Source organism: Trachemys scripta, chromosome 1, assembly GCF_013100865.1.
Source record: "Trachemys scripta elegans isolate TJP31775 chromosome 1, CAS_Tse_1.0, whole genome shotgun sequence".
NCBI classification, from domain to species: Eukaryota; Metazoa; Chordata; order Testudines; family Emydidae; genus Trachemys; species Trachemys scripta.
The window spans coordinates 25,775,325-25,795,116 of record NC_048298.1 but is presented as its reverse complement, the minus strand read 5'-3'; the positions used below and the strand labels follow the sequence as shown (position 1 = coordinate 25,795,116).

General features: G+C 44.4%; 1 protein-coding gene across 10 annotated transcripts in view; it reads left to right on the top strand.

Annotated features, from left to right (window-relative positions):
• Positions 1-19,792, top strand: part of SRPK2 (SRSF protein kinase 2) — a 280,377-nt gene that overhangs the window by 110,327 nt on the left and 150,258 nt on the right. For 2 of the 10 annotated variants that reach the window (XM_034766301.1, XM_034766294.1), the window contains one exon: positions 1,079-1,183. The exons of the other annotated variants lie outside the window; for them this stretch is intronic. In XM_034766301.1, the coding sequence (XP_034622192.1) occupies positions 1,158-1,183 (26 nt within the window). In that variant the 5' untranslated portion in view covers positions 1,079-1,157. The remainder of the gene's footprint in view (positions 1-1,078; positions 1,184-19,792) is intronic. 10 annotated transcript variants of the gene reach the window in all.

Below are 19,792 nucleotides of genomic sequence, written 5' to 3'. Positions count from 1 at the left end.
TGTCTGTACTGGGCTAGCTTGATTATCACTTCAAAAGTTTTTTTTCTCTTAATTAATTGGCCTCTCAGAGTTGGTAAGACAACTCCCACCTGTTTATGCTCTCTGTATGTGTGTATATATATCTCCTCAATATATGTTCCATTCTATATGCATCCGAAGAAGTGGGCTGTAGTCCACGAAAGCTTATGCTCTAATAAATTTGTTAGTCTGTAAGGTGCCACAAGTACTCCTGTTCTTCTTTTTGCGGATACAGACTAACACGGCTGTTACTCTGAAACCTGTCTCAGACTGAGATTTAGCTGAAGGGAGCAGTGTGGTTTTAGTGAAGGTAACAATTATGTATTTAAAATGTATAAAGAGAGCCATGAATCTGAGGGTTTTTATCAGATTGGGTCCAGTCATGCTGGGGCCATTATGAAATGACTCTTCTCTGGTCTGGTCCATTTGTAAGTATGAAACTGATCAGATACTTATAAATATTTTATTATTGTATTGGATGTAGTAATGCTTATTATTTAGACTTTAGACATGTGTAGAGCAATTGTATAGGTATCATTTGGCTTTCGGATTAAAGAAAGGAATTTCTGATTAGTTAATGTCTGGTGATGCCTATGTTTTTAATATTCATGAGTAATAATTCCAACAGAATGGTGACCATGAAGGGACCCCACAGATACTAATTTCAGTTGCTCTGAATTCTTGGAAACATACAAGATAGTTACCAAAGAGGTCTCTGGGTCCTCTGTAGGGTTTTCAAATTAAAGGGAAACACAGTAACATAAAGAGAAGTGGTTGGTGTGGTAAATACTGGGGTGGTGGAATTTTTAGCTCAGCGTGGTGGCAGTCCACTAAGTGCTGCTGAGATTTTAAAGAATAAGAATCCCTGGGTAGCCATGGAGAATATGGTATCTCTGGTACTTTCTTAAGTAATCACAAGGCAAAGAAATAGCAGATCAAGGCAAAAGTTTTACAAGGACTGTATTTAGTCAGTACAGCCTTGCATGCAAAGTGTACTGTGTTGATGAATGAATGCAAAAAGCATATAAGATAAACTTAAAGCTGTTGAATTTTTCTCTAGACACCAGAAACAAGGAGCAGTTGCCCTGGATGCAGATTATCAACCCTAGCCAAGATTGCTGTATTCATTTCTACCAAGGATGCTCTTTTCTAGGGCTGTTAAAAGGTATTGTTGGGGCTTACCCAATACAGCATTAGAATGTGGTGCTGCCTCAGTTTCCTCTTGTTGGAGTTCTCAAAAACTGCCCTGTGACACCTGTGTAAGTCAAGCACCCCTTTCTGTGGTCTGGTTTGTAAAAAGAATGTTCCTTTTTTTTGGCCCAGCTGGCTAGCCAATATTCACATCCTTGCCAGATTCTTTCTAAAGGAAACAGAAACTAACTGTATAGTAGGAATTTCTTTGATGCAGTCCTGTTTATTTGGAAAGAATATTCCCAAAGTCCTGTTTCTCGGAACGCAGTATAAACAGCAGCATGTAGTGTCCTGTCTCACAATTTCCAAGTCTGGTTTTTCAGCAAGGCCTCTGCTAAAAATAAGCTCTGTCTCTCGTCTTCTTCCCAGGGCCAGACTCATGGCTGTCTCTCTTGCTTTCTTCAGCTTTCTGCCTCTCACACACACAGATGCAATCAACAAGTCCCTTAGCTTCTGTGTTTTACAGTCAGTCCTACTGAAATTCCTCTGCCCACACAAAGCTGACTTGCCATGTGGCATGTTGCCTGGGGCAGTGGCTTCCTATTGTTTCCAGCTATCACTACTGCATAGAGAGGCATGTAATTGTTCCTCCTATTTAGCATAAATCCAAATCCATCACCTGGGACTAGGCAACTAGGTATATGGGCCATGTCACTCTATTATTATTTTTTTGTATTATTGTATTGCTTTGGAGCCCTAGTCATGGACCAGCACCCCATTGTGCTGGGTGCTGTACAGACACGCAACAAAAACAGTTTCCCCTCATGCAGCTTGCAATCTAAGTATAGACTAGATACAACGGATGGAGACAAACAGGGGAGTACGAGTAAACAATGAGACAGAATTAGTCAGCATAATAGGCAGCGGTGTCTGTACACTAGCATTGAATAGTTTTTTGGGTTTTTTTTCCTTCCATCCTAACAAAAATGAGCTTTGAGGAGGGATTTGAAGCTGAGTAATCAGGTAGCTTTGTGGATGTTCATGGGGAGCATCTCCCAAGTGCGAGGGACAGCATGGGAAAAAGCATGGAGGTGCAAGTTTGAAAATTTAACAAATGGGCGATGGAAGCTGGCATAACAGGCTTTTTCGAGGTGAGTGTCAATAGCGAATAAGAGATGATAGGGTGGCCACTGCCCAGAAGAGCCTTGAAAGTGAACACAAGCTCCTTACATTTGATGTACTAGAGGAGGAGGTAGTGGAGGGATTCAAAGAGAGGGTTGATGTGGTCAAAGGAATGGGCTAAGAAAATGATCTTTGCAGCAGCATTCTGAATGGATATGAATGGGGCAAGATTACATTTGTTTAGGTCAGAGAGAAGGATGTCACAATAATTGAGATGATGAGCACTTGGACAAAAAATTTAGCTGTGTGGATGGATAAGAAAGGCTGTATCTTAGAGATATTATGCAGAAAGAATCTGCAATACTTAGGGCTGGTCCACACTAAGCCCCCAGTTTGAACTAAGATACACAACTTCAGCTACGTGAATAACGTAGCTGAAGTCGAAGTATCTTAGTTCGAACTTAAAGGTACTTACCGCGGGTCCACACGTGGCAGGCAGGCTCCCCCGTCGACTCCGCCTACTCCTCTCGCGGAGCAGGATTACCGGAGTTGACGGTGAGCACTTCCGGGATCAATTTATCGCGTCTAGACAAGATGCGATAAATCGATCCCAGAAGATCGATTGCTTGCCGCCGAACCAGCAGGTAAGTATAGACGTACCCTTAGACATAGTATGGATGTGAGGGACCCAAGGGAGAAGTCCGAGTTGAAGATAAAGCCCAGGTTATGGGCCTGACTGACAGGCAGGATGATGTTTTCCACAGTGATCGAGAAAGGAGGTAGTGAGATGGCTTGGGGCAGATGATTAAGAGTTCTGTTTTAACCATGTTGAGCTTGAGCTGACAGCTAGACATCCATGAGGAGACATGCTGAGATTTTAGTTTGGACAGAAGGGGACAAGTCTGGAATAGAGAGGTAGATCTGTGAGTTGTCACCATAGAGGTGATAGTTATCTAACTATGTGTTTGTGGATGAGATTACCCAGAGATAAGGTGTAGAGGGAGAAGAGAGAGGGACCAAGGACAGAGCCCTGTAGAACCCCCCCAGAAAGTTGTAAGGGGGTTGAGGAGGGTCCTCCAAAGTACATGCTGAAGGAGTGATTAGGGAGATAGGAGAAGAACCACGAAATGAAGCCAAGGGAGGGCAAGATTTCAAGAAGAGGCGTATGATCAACTGTGTCAAAAGGCAGCTAACAGGTCAAGGAGAATGTTGGGTGTACTACTGTTTCTGAGCTTTGCTTCAAGACGTTTTCCACTCATCTCATCCAAAACACCTTGTCCAGTTCTGGGAGAACACTTTATCCACTTCTCTGGAATCCAAGGAATCAGTTCAACTCCAGACTTATCACTGAGGTTTCTTTATTGGCATAAAATCAAACTACACTTGAGTTGAGCAGGACATAATCATGGATCATCTAATATATACACTTACACTTAATACCGTTGGTTGATACATCATATCACACACTTAGATTGGTCTACTAATTTTTGTAACCAATCCCTGTACAGATGATGAACTGCCCATAAATTGCAAGGTATGCTAGTAAGTAAAGCTGCATCTGCAAGTTTATCACACGTTGCTCTTTTTACTATTTCTTAATCTACTAACTACATATTATTTACAAGGCCACTTCTGAGTTTATGCTTTGTCTATTGTGAGCTTTGTTTCCTTACTTCTCTTCCTTCCTTCCTTCTTGCATTGCTCATGCAAGGGCTACAAGCTTAACTAGGCTGAGGTCAATTGAGACTTTGGCAAAAGCAGTTTCATTGAAATTCCAGGAGTGGAAGCTGGAGTGGAGAGGAACTAGGATGGAATTGGAGGAGAGGAACTCCAGACAGTTATTGTCAAACGTGTGTTCAGTGATCTTAGGGATGAAAGGGGGAGATGAAGTGATAGTTGCAGAGGCAAGTGGGGTTAAGATGGGTTTTTTAAAGATGGGAGACACTACAGCATACATGTATTGTGAGAGGAAAGAGTCAGAGGCGAGTGAGGTTAAGAAGAGTAAGGGAGAGGATGAGAGTCTGCATGAGGGAAATCAGGATGGGATGGGGTTATTGGAGCAAATAGAGGAATTAGAGGAGGAGAGCAGATGAGAAACTTTTGTGTCTGTGATGGGAGAAGGAGGTGATAGAGAAGGGTGAAGAGAAGGCTGAGAGGAGGGGGAATGTGTGACAATTTGGGAATCTGTATGACTTAAGAATTTTATGTGAGATTTTGGACTCTGTATATAACTGTCAGACTGAAGATTCTATTTTAGACATGGTGGCCTTTACTTTTTCTGTGGTCCTGTTAACCTCCAGGTTGGACTGAAATTCCAAGGAGTAGTGATATAGGGCTGGCAATAGAAGATCATTGACTTAAGTCCTCTTGCAATGAAATGTGATTTCTTTAAATAGGCAGGCTCATCTCTCCTGATAAACTAGTTCTCCTGGGTAGGTCACCTAACAACAAAGTCATCTAGTAAGAGACTGATCCAGGAATCATCAGACAGAGGGATTAGAAGGTTATAAAGGTCAGGAGTTGATCTATTCGGGATCAGCGCTGGTCCTTGAGGCCTAAATCAGGTGGGCTGTAGCACTCCATTTCTATGAAGGGGTAACAGACTGAGGGTATGTCTACACTACGAAATTAGGTCGATTTTATAGAAGTCCATCTTTAGAAATCGATTTTATACAGTCGATTGTGTACGTCCCCACTAAGCGCATTAAGTCGGCAGAGTGCATTCTCAATACCGTGGTTAGCATAGATTCATGGAGCGGTGCACTGTGGGTAGCTATCCCACAGTTCCCGCAGTCACTGCTGCCCATTGGAATTCTGGGTTAAGCTCCCAATGCCTGATGGGGCAAAAACGTTGCGGGTAGTTTTGGGTACATGTTGTCAGTCTCCCCTCGCCTCCTCCCTCCCTCCATGAAAGCAACGGCAGACAATCGTTTCGTGCCTTTTTTCCTGGGTTACCCGTGCAGACACTATAGCATGGCAAGCATGGAGCCTGGTCAGCTCACCACTGCTGTTGTGAGCATTGTAAACACCTCGCGCATTATCCTGCAGTATGTGCAGAACCTGGCTAAGAGATGCCAGCATGAGGACGATTGTGAGGAGGACATGGACACAGACGTTCCTGAAAGCACGGGCTGTGGCAATTGGGACAGCATGGTGGCAGTGGGGGTGGTTGGTACAGTGGAATGCCGATTCTGGGCCCGGCAAACAAGCACAGACTGGTGGGACCGCATAGCGTTGCAGGTATGGGATGATTCCCAGTGGCTGCGAAACTTTCGCATGTGTAAGGCCACTTTCCTTGAACTTTGTGAGTTGCTTTCCCCCGCCATGAAGCACAGGAATACCAAGATGAGAGCTGCCCTGACTGTTGAGAAGCGAGTGGTGATAGCCCTGTGGAAGCTTTCAACGCCTGACTGCTACTGATCATAAGGACCACTGATTCATTCAGATCCAGGGAATCTCTGACTAGCAGCCAGGATGGTAGAAAGAAACAGTTGGCAGAGAGAGCTTATTCTGATTCAGAAACAGTATATTCATATACTAATGTGGGGAAAAATTAGTGGCTCAGAAGGTTGATGCCAATAATACTTAGTCCTGCCTCAGTGCAGGGGACTGGACTAGATGACCTATTGAGGTTCCTTCCAGTACTACATTTCAATGATTCTAATGTAGTAAAGATTGTGTAAATTAGGTGCTTGATGCACCCAGATCAGCTAAAATTCCATATATTTTAGATTTCTTGAAGGATTTTTGTGTCATGCTCAAAATAACATCTAATGTAAGAGTGTCTTGGCCATCTCCATTATTATAAAAGTAAACAATCACACATTTCTCAATTTAACCCTCAAATTAAAAGTATTTTTTCTGCTAAGTCTCAAAGAAGCTTATGAAACAGGACAGTGGAAGCTCCACTATGTTTTAGATGTGCTAACAAAATCTCAGTTTGGGAACCCTTTCATCAGTATCCTCCTACTACGTTTTCATTAGGAATTCCATTTTTAGGAGCAAGATAAAACCAAAAAATCTCCAAACTGGGAGCTCTGACATGGAATCCCAGTTTTGCACTTTCCATTTTGTGACGGTGGAAAGCCATTATCCCCAACATAAAAACTATGTTCTTTCATTTGCAAGTAACAGTTCTTCCCTTCTCCTGTCTCAAGCCACTATATCTCAGGGAAGAAGAATGGTATTTATTCAATGGGTACAGAGTGATTAAAAAATACTTAATCATGAAAGAAACATTAGAAAGCTCTCTTTATTTTGTACTATCCAGCACTAAGGGCAAACAAAGTATCAAAATCCTTGATCTCTAGGTGTCTGAATTGTACATTAAAGAGGCTTGCAAAGCCAAGGGCTTTACGCTAAGTCAGTCACAGCTCATTAAACTAGAGTCATCTTCATTCTATGAATACAAAAATCGTTTTCTTTCTTTGAAAAAATTTGTAAAGTGGCCACGTGGACATTCCTACACACAGTCTCCAGACACTGTGTTAGATGTTCAGGCCTCAGTGGATGCAGTCAAAATAAATAAATCTAATTTTCTAAATAGACTTGCAACCTTTGAGGTTTCTCTTTCTACTTAATGATTTCTGCGCTCTGAATGGCCAGGTTTGCCATTCTGTTGCTCCTTTGGTGAGAATCAATTAATTTCTTAATCAGGCTTTTTTGGGCTTCTTCTGCCCTGTAGAAATATATCTTGGGGATTGTGTTTTGGGAACCAATTTATGTAACACATTAAGTTTTTGAAGTATTGTATATTTCAGCTCTGGAAGCAGTCTCATGTTTCCCTGCTGGGCAGAGCGAAGCCAATTTGCTGTTACTGAGAGTTCTGGTCATATGTCCTAAACTGTAGTAGGAAGCCCAGCTTTTGGAATGGGCTTTGCTGCTCATGATTAAAATGGTCATCTCAAATATTTGCCTATAAAACCTTTATATCACAGTACATTTCACTATCTTGTTTTTATATATATATGTGTGTGTGTGTGTGTGTGTGTGAGTATATGTGCATACATTCTAGTGCACCTTTCTATGCAGACATTTCAGTGTCCCATAAACATTAACGTGTTTATCTCTATACCACCCTTGTGATGTAGCTAAGTAGTAGTATTGTCATTTTATGTATGGGAAAACAGATTCAGAGACGTGATTTATCTAAGATCACCTAGTACATGTATGGAAGAGCTGGGAATAGACCTTGGGTCTTCTGATTCTCAGGCCTATGCTCTGTCTATACCACTACCCTTCTTCTCAAATTTAAAAACACAGTAACTACGTAAGCTTATTAAAGTATGGTTTATATTCTAATTTCTTAGGCAATTGAAAGGACCTAGTGCTTTAGTTTTTCAACTAACTTGAGCATTGCTATCAGAACACTAGGAGGTCTTTATCAAATCAATTTAAGAAAAGGGCACTAGATTATTATCATCTACCTTGGTATTTCAATGACATTCACCATGAATGTACCATAAAGAACAGTTAAGAAAAATAGAGATCTCCCTAGTGGTTTCTGTTCTTCATCCGTCGTAGATTCAGAAGCTTTGCTCACTGATTTTTAAAAAAATATTTTTTCCTTTCCTTCCTGTTGTAAATCCATGTCTTTAATTGTTACAGGAAGACTTTTTTGCAAAATTATAAAACTATTAGATTGTGGTGATGTAACCTCTCCTAGCCCCATGATTCTATTACCTAGCATATTACAGACAAGCTAAACAGAATTTATGCCTTTTCTAGGCATTCTCCATCTTTGTTCGCTGGTAAGTGTTGGTTTAAATAATTCTGTAGTGTTGATTTCTATAGAAACTGCTGTTGTGAGGTAACAGGCAAAGTGTAACAAAGAGTCTTTTTCATAATTAGATAAAAGCAATTGTCAAAACTAAAACAACGAGAAGTCCTTGTGGCACCTTAGAGACTAACAAATTTATTTGGGCATAAGCTTTCCTGGGCTATAATCCAATTTTGTAGTGTAGACATGCCCTAAGCAAAGATGCAAGTGGTACAACTTTTAGTAGACATCATAGATATTACTCAATATACCATTTTTCTAACTATTACAAAGAATGTTACCATTAAGTAAGAGAGAGTGTGTGTATGTATTAGGTTTTAAAAAGAAATAATAACAGTGATAAATATCTTTGTAACTGACTCTTTTCCCTTGGTGATTATGGACATTATGCCTATAAAGTTGATGCAAATGTAGCTTTAAACTAGATTTTGGTTACTGCTGCTCTGATATTCTGGCAGATATAGTTAATTTTAACAAAAAAGCTAAATAGTCAAGTTTGTATTTAAAATTGTCATGCTTATCTGGGATGATTTTCCAGTCTGCAGATTGAGAAAGTGAAATTAAAAAAAAAAAAGTACATTCTTATATTAATTGTACATAACAATCAATGTTTAAAACAAAACTAAAAAGGAAAACAAAATGAAAAATGACCTGAGGCCGAGACAAACTCATAACCCAAACAAAACTAATATTTAAGGTTTAAACTCATAGACTTAGCTATTGGTGGGCCCAGAAAGGCAATGTAAAGATGGCACCTAGTTGTACTTTGTACTTAACAAGCCTTTCAGTTCACATTTAAGACCTCAGTGTTGGATGCCCTTGTGCCATTCCATTGGGGACTAAAACAGTAAGATCTGCATCCTTTACATGACTCTAGGAGAAACCAAATTTTCCCTTTTGTTTACTTTTTTCTTCTGTGTGCCCATATAGAGATATACAATATGCACATATAAATATTATGTAATTACCACACTATGTATCCTCTATTAATTTGAGTTTGTAAGCAGGTTTTTATTTTGAAATTAATTTAAGTTGACTTATAAATATTGGAAATCAATGTGAAATTTCTACTGCAATTTTTGTTGTGCATTTTTAAAATTGTACTCAACTGGATGTTGATATATTGGTATATTTAAGGACATAATGCACATGAATGTAATGTTTTAAATGGAATTTGTAAATAAATAATTAAGATGTTGTGATGTTATGATGTAATTAGGTTCAGTAATAATGTAAACATGGAGAGGGTAATATACTACACACAAGAGATGCTAATGTTGTTTTGTTAAAAGATTTTCTAAAGATTTAGCTTTTCTTAAGGACAGGTTGTTTTTAATGTTTTTTTCCATGTGGAACATACAGTATACCTTGTGTTTTTTCATATGATTAGTAAAAAGATATATTGCATATGTAATTTCTAAAGAGAAGAGTCTTTTACATGTTCAGTCTTTCTGTATTAAAAGAATGTTTGAAGAATAATATAAGTTTTAAGGAAAATGCACCCTTTTCCCTTTTTATAAAATGCAAATATAATGGATTATGTGAGTGTAATGCATTAATTTCAAATTTAGCTGTTGAATATTTCTTTTATTAAGACCTGGATAATAAGATGTGTAATGTTCTGAATTAAACAAGGTGCATTAGTTTGTTACTACCTTTGTTTGAAGCAAAAGTGCCAGATTAAGATATGTATTTCCATGTTGCTACCCTCACCCTCAAGGTACTGGATCATGATAATGTCTAACCAAGGAAAGCATGATGTAGCTCTCTCTAGAACTCATCAGTGCTTTATTTGAATTGTCCTGAGGGCATTCTGCAGAACAACACAAGACATCACCTTCCCTCAGGGCCTGATTGTGCTGTCTCTGAAATGTTCATAGCCCCTGACAATCCCAAAACAAAGATGTCTAAAGTGTTACCTGTGTGGCGGGTTCCCCGTGTGGCGCCATGTGGAACTGGGCTCCCTCTCACACTGTGCTGCTGTGACAAGCTGCAGAGATCCACTCCTGGTCCTACACTTCCACCAGCATTCACACAGTTAGGGACACACCCAGCTGCAGTTACATGCAGGCTCTCTGGCCAGCCACTGCATGAACCAACAATAGAGAGGCTACAGCCAAGATAACCCCCAGCTCCCCAGGCATGCACCCCCACTTGAGTATAAACCCAAAATTGTACTGTCTTGCACTGCACAGAGAACTGTACAGTATAAGCTCATAGAGTTCGCCCCTCCCTCAATGTGGAGAAGAAAAGAAGAGCTAAGATTCTCAAGCACTTCACTCCAAATTTACTGGTGTAGATTAAAACATAAAATAAGTTTCTTAATTACAAAAAGATAGGCTTTTAAAAAAAGTGATAGCAAACAGATCAAAGCAGATTACCTAGTAAATCAATAAAAACGCAAACTAAGCCTAAGATACTAGAAAGATAGGGTATGAATTAGCAAATTCTCATCCAGGCTTGCAGACTTGCTTTGCAGCTTGGTATCCACAGGTTCTTCTTCAAGTGCTTGCTCATGTCCATTCCAATAGGTGCATGTGCCACATGCACGATCGTCGGAAGGTTTTTCCCGTAGCGGTACCCATCGGGTTGGCTGTGGATCCCCTGGCATGGTATCCTCATGGCAGTGTATAAAGGACACTGCCGACCTGCTGCCTACTCAGTTTCTTCTTACTTCCAGTGATGGTTGTTGGAGCTTCCTTCAGTCTCTTGCTTCACAAGTACCTACCTAGTGGTTACCCCCCTAACTCCCCTGACCGGGTTATGCCTCGGTCTCAGGGTTTAAATCCAGCGAATGCTGCAGGAAGCCCTTGCCCAAGGGTGATCCACACGTGTCGTGCCTTAAGTGCCTGGGTGAGGGCCATCAAACAGATAAGTGTTCCATTTGCAGGAGCTTTAGACCCAGGACGAAGAGGGAGTGGGACTATTGCCTCAAGCTCCTTTTTAATGGAGGCAGCTCTTCGCCCTCAGCTGGGACTGGAAGCGGCACCGGCGACATCGGTGCGCAGTGCAGCTTCAGTGCGGGATGCCTTGGCACCGAAAAAAGACTCCTTCAGGGAGCATCAACACCACTCCCCTGCTCACAAAGGGGGTTCGAGCATGCGGCACTGCTCTCAGTCCCGGTGCTGCATAAGAAGAAGGCGGCGGTCAGGGGTCGTCCCCGTCAGGAAACAGCACAAGGATCCCAATGGGGTGCGTCCTACGTCAGGGCACTCGCGGCCTGGCCCTCAGATCCCAGCACTGTCAACTCTGGCCCTGCCAGGGCTCCATCGAGCCCATTGCTTGTGGACTCCCTGACTCTAGAGGAGTTGGAGGACGAGATTGATCTCCCCTCCACGCCCGATACCTTCGAGGCTGCGTGGGACCTTATTGCCATGATGGCACAGTCCCCGGCCCTGCAGATGTGACCAGTGGCACTGGTCCAAGCAGCGGCGCAAGGCGACGGCGCAGTCTACGGCACCTTTTGTGGCACCGATGGGGCAAGCCAACGATGTTATGGCGCCGCTCCCTGTCACTGCAGTACCATTGCCTGGCACCGTCAGGCTCTGCCCCTCCATGGTCTGGCTGAGACTATTCAGACTCCGATAATGACATAGTTGGTACTGGTCCCGGCACCGCAGATCGTGTGATGTGCCAGCGCCGGTGGTATCCTGGCCCCCACAGTGGCAGAGGCTGGTACAGTGGCCCTTTTGGACTCCTTGGGCCTACCATCAGGTTCAAGGACAGGGCTCCAGGGCTGCGTCCATTGTGTCTGCACCCTATGCTCCTCCTTTAGCCACATCGGTGCTGCGCCATACTCCCACAGCACCTGAAGATCCCCCACATGACAAGGACCCTGGGTCTTTGCAAGCGGGAGCAACTCTCGAGCCAGCATCCCATGTGGTATCCGTGCCACAGTCCGCCCCAAATAGGGCAGACGTACCTGAGCTAGCCTCCAGGAAGTCTGAGGGTCAGGAGTACCAGTTCCCATGGGTCTCATCATCCTTTTCACTGGATGAGACAGTGGCTGGCACCTCCACCACTACACGCCCTGCGATGGACAGTAGGGCTCACCAGGACCTTCTTAGGAAGGTGGCCCAAAACTTACACCTCCAGGCTGAGGAAGTGCCAGAAGACTCGGACACAATGGTGGAGGGTCCTTCTAGGGTAGCCTTGCTCCTTATAAAGACCATACAAAACACCACAAAGGTGCTATGGCAGACCCCGGCCTCCATACCTCCCACGGCTAAAGGGGTGGAAAGGAGGTATTCTATTCTGCAGAAGGGGTACGAACACCTTTTTACCCACCCTCAGCGTGGAACATTAGTGGTGATGTGGCGAACCACAAAGAGTGGTAAGGTCAACTGGGTCTTACCCCAAAGCCACGGGATGCTAAGAAGCTGGACCTTTTCAGCCATAAAGTCTACTTGACTAGGGGGTTCCAGCTTCGCGTTGCTAATCAGCAAGCGGTGCTCAGCCGCTATGCCTTCAATTCCTGGAGAGCGCTAGCTAAGTTCCAGGAATTGCTCCCATCAGACTCACGCCCAACGTTCACGGTGCTTCTTGAGGAGGGCAAGGTAGTGTCAAGGACCTCTCTCCAGTCCGCCCTAGACTCAGCTGACTCCGTGGCTCGGACCATGGCCACAGCAATTGCCATGAGACGGAGCGCCTGGTTACAGGTTTCGGGCATGCCCTTGGAGGTCCAGCACACCATTCAGGACCTGCCCTTTGACCATGTGGGGTGGTTTGCCGAGAACATGGATTCCCGCTTGCACATTCTGAAAGACTTGAGGGCGACGTTGAAGTCCCTGGGGATCCACACTCCTGCACCCCAGAGGAAGTCCTTCAAACCCCAGCCCACCTCCTGCTTCTACTCCCGATCCCCGAGGCAGGACTCCGCCAGGCAAAGGGGCAGGAATAATAGGTGGTGCCAGTCACAGTCCTCCACAGGTCAAGACCAGGGCTCATCCAAACAGCCCCTGGGGCCGAAACCTAACGTTTGAAGGTACGCCTGAGGATGGCGTACCAAGGCTCAATCCGGATCCTTACCCTCCCTTTGTGAACTGGCTATTCCTCTCTACCGTGCTTGGTCCCAGATCACAACAGATAGGCTGGGTTCTGAACAAAATAGGGGTGGGATAGTCTATCCACTTCTGTTCCCTCCTGCCTTCCCACCCACCTTCCCATCATTCTTCAGGGACCCTATTCACGAGCAGCTCCTTCTCCAGGAGGTGAATCACTCCTCGCTCTGGGGGCAATAGAGGAGATTCCTCAGGAGATCAGGGGCAAGGGATTTTACTCTTGGTATTTCCTTATCCCCAAGGCTAAGGGTGGACTGCGACCTATTTGGATCTGTGAGACCTCAATACATTCATCAAGAAAACCAGGATTTGCATGTTCTCCCTAGCTGCTGTCATTCCTTCCCTGGATCTGGGGGACTAGTACGCCACCCTCGACATACAGGACGCTTACTTCCATATCTCGTTATCCCAGCCCACAGACAGTTTTTTCGCTTTGTGGCCAGTGGCCAGCAGTACCAGTTCACGGTGCTCCTGTTTGGGCTCTTGACGGCCCCCAGGGTGTTCATGACAGTCGTGCATGACAGTCATGGCAGCCTTCCTCCACAAATGCCAGGTAAGTGTTCCCGTACCTAGACGACTGGCTTAGCAAGGCCAAGTCGCAAGCACAAGTGGAGGTGCATGTGGCCCTGGCCCATACCACGTTCCTCAGGTTGGGCCTCATACTAAACGTGCCCAAATCTATGCTGGTCCCTACATTGATAATAGAGTTCATAGGGGCTCTCTTGGACTCTGTGCAAGCTAGGGTATCCCTGCCTGAGCCGTGCTTCTAAACCCTCAAGGACATTATCGAGAACCTCTGCCAGTTCCCCACAACAATGGCCAGAAACTGTATGAAGCTGCTGGGGCTTATGGCGGCCTGCCCATACCTGGTCCAGCACACTGGACTACGTCTCAGACCCCTCTAGGCATTGTTGGTCAAGTGTATAGACCCAGCTGAGACCCACTAGTCAGAATAGTTACCCTTCCCCCTCCCATTCTCGAGCCTCTATGCTGGTGGCTATGGCTGCAAGTGGTCTGTGCGGGATTTCCCTTTGCCAAACTGCAACCTACCATGTTGCTGGTCACGGAAGCCTTGGCACTGGCATGGGGAGCGCACCTAGGCAGTATCAGAACTCAAGGCCTATGGTTGCAGGCAGAACTATCACTGCACATCAACATGTGGGTGTTGAGGGCGGTCCGTCTGGCATGCCAAGTGTTCCAGAACCACCTTCGAGGCAGATGTGTATCAGTGTTCATAGACAACACCACGGCGACATTTTATATAAGCAAACAGGGTGGTGCTCTCTTCTCTCCCCTGTGCTCTCTTCTCTTCCCTGTGCCAGGAAGCCCTAGAGCTCTGGGAATTTTGCATCGCTAGCTCGATACACAGACAAGTGTCCTATGTCCCAGGGGCGCAGAATGAGCTAGCCGACCAACTCAGCTGCTCGTTTCTCAGTCACAAATGGTCCCTCAGGCCAGACATCACCCTTTCAATTTTCCAGAAGTGGGGCTTTCCCCACATAAACCTGTTCGCGACATGGAGCAACAGGAAGTGCCAGCAGTTCCACTCCTTTCTGAACCACAGCGCGGGTTTCATCACAGATGCTTTTCACCTCATGTGGACGAGTCACATGCTCTGTGCATTCCCGCCCTTCCGTCTCATACACAGAGTCCTCCTCAAGGTCTGCCAGGACAGGGCTTCATTGATCCTCATAGTACCAGCATGGCCCCACCAGTACTGGTTCACCACTGGTTCAGCCTATCGGTCGACAGACCAGTAACCTTCCCTTATGCCTGGACCTCATCACTCAGACACAGCAAGCTCCAGCACCCCAACCTGGAGTCCCTCCACATCATAGTGTGGAAACTTCATGGTTGAACCCGTTGGAGTTCCAGTGTTCAGACTTAGTAAGAGAAGTTCTCCTGGGAAGTAGGAAATCTTCCACCTGAGCCACGTACCTGGCAAAGTAGAAGCGGTTTTCTAATTGGTCCCTGCAGAAGGGTATCTCACCTCAGCAAGTGCCATTTCCCCTACTTTTGGACTATGTACTGGATCTGAAGCAACAAGGGTTGGCAATATCATCTATAAAAGTGCACCTGGTCGCCATCTCGGCCTTCCACCCGGGGCAGCGGGTAGATCAGTCTTCGGAAACCCCATGGTGGGCCGATTCCTCAAGGGCTTGGGCAGGCTTTACCCCCATGTGCAGCAGCCTGTTCCCCAGTGGGACCTCAACCTAGTCTTGTCCAGGCTCATGGACCGTGCATTTGAACCTATGGCCACCTGCCATCTCTCCTACCTCTCTTGGAACATTGCCTTTCTGGTGGCTATAACATCGGCCAGAAGGATCTCTGAGCTCAAAGCACTTACCTCCGAGCCTCCCATATGGTCTTTTTCAAAGACAGGATTCACTTTTGTCCTCACCCTGCGTTTCTACCCAAAGTTGTCTCCCAGTTTCATGTGAATCAGGACATATTTTTACCGGTCTTCTTCCCTAAGCCTCATGCCACTGTCAGAGAGCAGATGTTCCGTTCCCTGGACGTCAGGTGTGCCCTAGCTGCCTTCTACATTGAACGCACAAAGTCATTTCGTAAGTCACCACAGCTCTTTATTGCAATCGCCAAAAGGATGAGAGGGCTTCCCATCTCATCATTGCACATTTCGTTGTGGATCATGCATCATGCCATAATCATATCATAATAATATCAATATGAAGCATATGGGGGATAGTGTCACAACCTCTGTTAGAGTTAATTACTTAAAAGCACAGAAATTGAATAAAATGCGCAAAACTAAGGAGGTTTTAGGAGTAAGGTTATATTCCATACATACTTTCAGTCTTCTGTGTGTGTGGATTTAAAAACAGAATTCTGTTATAGTCGTGCCCCAGCGGCCCCAGCTGAGACATTATGCCAAGTCCTGAATAAAAACTTAGCAAAAGATCCCTGCCATGAAGATGTTGCAGTTTAAATAGTCAAGACAAAAGGTGCGAGATAAAAAGTAAACTAGATTAAATGAATAGACTCACTGAGGCCCAGGGCAGAAAGCCGAAGCTGGAGCCCCATCCTGGCGGGGCTGAAGCCTGAGCCCAAGCCCTCTGGGGCAAACTTAAGCTGGAGCAGTTTAGCTTTGCGGGGCCCCCTGTGGTGTGGAGCCACAGGCAGTTGCCCTTCTTGCTACCCTGTGATACTGGACCTGGCTTTTATATTTAGAAAAACAGTTGTTGTGGCACAGGTGGGCCGTGGAGTTTTTATAGCGTGTTGGGGGTCCTGAGAAAGAAAAAGATTTAGAATCCCTGATCTAAACCACTCTATCCATGTGCCTCCCATCTAACATGAAGGGATAAACAAGTAGCTCAGTTTCCATGTCCATTCAGTTGCTTGTTCCTCTGTTAAGGGTGCCAGTTATGTAGGTGCCTTTTCTGAGGAGGATGTGTTTCCTCTAGAAAGTTGACCGAGACTACCAGTTTAGATTGCATAAGGGATCAACAGGCTCTCAGACAATAACATTAGGTTGCTAATCCATATTCCGTGAGTTATCCAGTTCCTTTTCTTTTTTTTATTGGCAATAGCATTTGGATAGTTTGGATTTTTTTAAAAACTTAAGAATTCCCTTGCATTTGTTTACCTCAAACTTAATAATACTGTATCATTGTTTTGTGGGCTTTTATTATTATACTTCCCCATTGTTGTTATGATTACTGTTTGCGAACATTAAAACATTTTCTCTGAGCTAATCTTGTTAATCAAATTTTAGCACATAGCAGAAAATAATTGGCAAAAAAGGAATGTGTTAATTAGTATCTTTGGTTAATGCTTGTTTAATTGTATATGCACTTCTAAATCCTGTCACTTACTGAACATATTTAATCATTGAATAATAAATAATAGGGCTGACAGAGACCTCCTTTCAGAGTAACAGCCGTGTTAGTCTGTATCCGCAAAAAGAAGAACAGGAGTACTTGTGGCACCTTACAGACTAACAAATTTATTAGAGCATAAGCTTTCGTGGACTACAGCCCACTTCTTCGGATGCATATAGAACCTCTCAGCATAGTCTGTGTGATATGTAGATTGTAATGGATTTTTTACCTTTAGTCCTTTTGGTATGATGTCCATCTGCTTGCATTTGGAAAGGAAGATGATGTCTGTCTGTATCTGACCTCCTTGGCAGTTTAGTCCAAACTCTAGCATGGACCATAAAATTTCTTTGCTAGTAGTTCTTCAGTTATTTTCTCTTAAACACTTGTAGCAACAGGTCCTCAACAAACCACCCTACGTTTCTTCTCTACTGTACTGGCCTTGAGCATGCCTTGGCTGTTTGATATTATTTTTATAGTTGTTTGTTAAGATTAGTTAGTATAGTTAGTTGTTAGTAGTTTTTCCGCCTCTCTTTACCCTTGGGGAGCCTCAGGGCTGGCCTTATTATGAGGCAAACTGAGGCGGCCACCTCAGGTGCCAGACTGTGGGGGAGGGGCACCACTAGGATCCAGAGTGTAGAAAATTGTGTCTGCTGCTGGTGCATATGTATTCTCTCTGCTCTAGATGCACAGAGATGGTGGAGTGCTGTGCTGGAGGAAGGCAGCACAGGAGACATACCAGGCAGGCAGGAGAAAAGGTGAGAGGGAATAACAGAAAGCAGCAGGAGCTGCAGGGAGAGAGAGGAGGAGGAGTCTGTTATGTATCTCCCTAGCACCCCCAGGAGCCTGGAGTGATTAACACCAGCTTCTCAGGGAGCTTCCTGTTTCCTGCTGCTTCCCTGAACCCACTTCAGGAGAATAGGCAGTCAACTGAAGTAGCAGGAGCCAGTTAGGCCTGTAAGACGCTGATATCTTCCCTCACTCAGGCCCTGCTACCAGTCTGCTTATTTGTCCCCTTCAATTGAGTGTTGAGAGGCACTAAAGCTGGCACAGAACAGCAATCATGAGTGAAAGAAGAAAATGCCCCTCAGGCACCATTCAGAAAAAGAAAGAAAGCAAAGGAAGCTTTTCTATCTAAGCATGAATGAGCTCTCCTGAGATACCTAGACACAAATGTTCACAGTGAGCCTTCCGGACCCAATGAGGATGTGAATGGTGAGGAGATGCCTGATCTTCCAGTACTTAGAGTGCAGGTGACCTGGCAGCTACTGCAGCATCCGTATCTCCATCTCAAATGGATGTAACCATGCACATTCCAGAAGAAAAGTGTAGATCAGAGAAGTGTGTGGTGGAGTCGCAAGAAATAGCTGCTGCTGAGTTTAGTTCCTTAAGTCTAGATGATCCAGGACTGTGGACCCACTTGAGCAGTAGTCTGAGGGACTTCCTTATACTGCATGGGCCACAGCAAGTGAAAAACTTCATGTTCCCCAAAGACAATGAAAATAGAAGTTTCCATCCAACACATTACTGGCGTGAAATCCCCAATGGTGACAAAGTGGAGAGGCCATGGCTTATGTACTCAAAACCCCAGAATGCTGCACACTGTTTTCGTTGCAAATTCTTCCAGTCTAATGTTCCAGCCACATTGGGTTCTACAGGAACAAAAGACTGGAAAAATCTGGCTAGAAATCTGGCATGCCATGAGAAGGCAGCAAATCACCAGAGAGCATTCCATAGGTGGAAAGAGCTTGAGATGAGACTAAGGTTAAAAGCCACCATAGATGATCAGCATCAAGAGAAGATTGCATCAGAGTCTCTACTGGCAAAATGTTCTGAAAAGGCTCGTTGCCATTGTGAGAATGCTTGCTACCCAGAACCTAGCACTGCATGGCACTTCAGATCAGCTGTATGTGCCAAACAATGGAAACTTCTTTAAAATTGTGGAGCTGATGGCTGAGTTTGAAGCTGTACTCCAGGAGCATCTAAGAAGAGTCACCACCCAAGAAATGTACACACATGACTACCTTGGAAAAACAATTCAAAATGAGATCATACAGTTACTGGCAACAAAAGTCAAACAGAAGATTGTGGAAGATCTGAAGTCAGCAAGATATTACTCTGTTATTCTGGACTGCACACCTGACATCAGCCATGCAGCACAAGTGACTTTAATGGTGCGTTTTGTAACAACAGAACCTAGTGAAAATGTCCCTGCAATGGTGACTGTCAGAGAGCATTTTCTAGAATGTATTGACATTGATGATACTACAGGAACTCGTATGACAAATGTACTTCTTAAAAAGCTGGATGATACAGGAATTGTGATAGCTGACATGAGAGGTCAGGGCTACGATAATGGTGCCAACGTGAGAGGAAAGAACAGAGGCGTGCAGACACGGATCCGAGAGTTAAACCCTGAAGCTTTTTTGGTCCCACGCAGTTCTCATTCATTGAACTTGGGGGTCAGTGATGCAGTATCTATGTATTTTTCTCTGCATCAACTGATCGATGGCAAATTCTGAAGCAACATCTGGGAAACCACTGAGTGCCACACTATGGGAAAGTCAAGCGATAAAGCCTATCAAACACCAAATTGGGAAGATAGATGATGCCATAGTTGCCATTATGGAGGATAATGCTATGACAGGAACTGTTCATGGGAGAACAGTGGCAGAGGGAAATGGAATCTCCAGAAACACATAACTTCACATTTCTGTGTGGCTTAGTGTTGTGGCATGACATACTGTTTGAAATGAATGTTGTAAGCAAGAGACTCCAAGGTGTTGACCTTTAATATATCTGGAGCAATGGAACAACTGGACAAAGCAAAGTCATACCTACAGTCT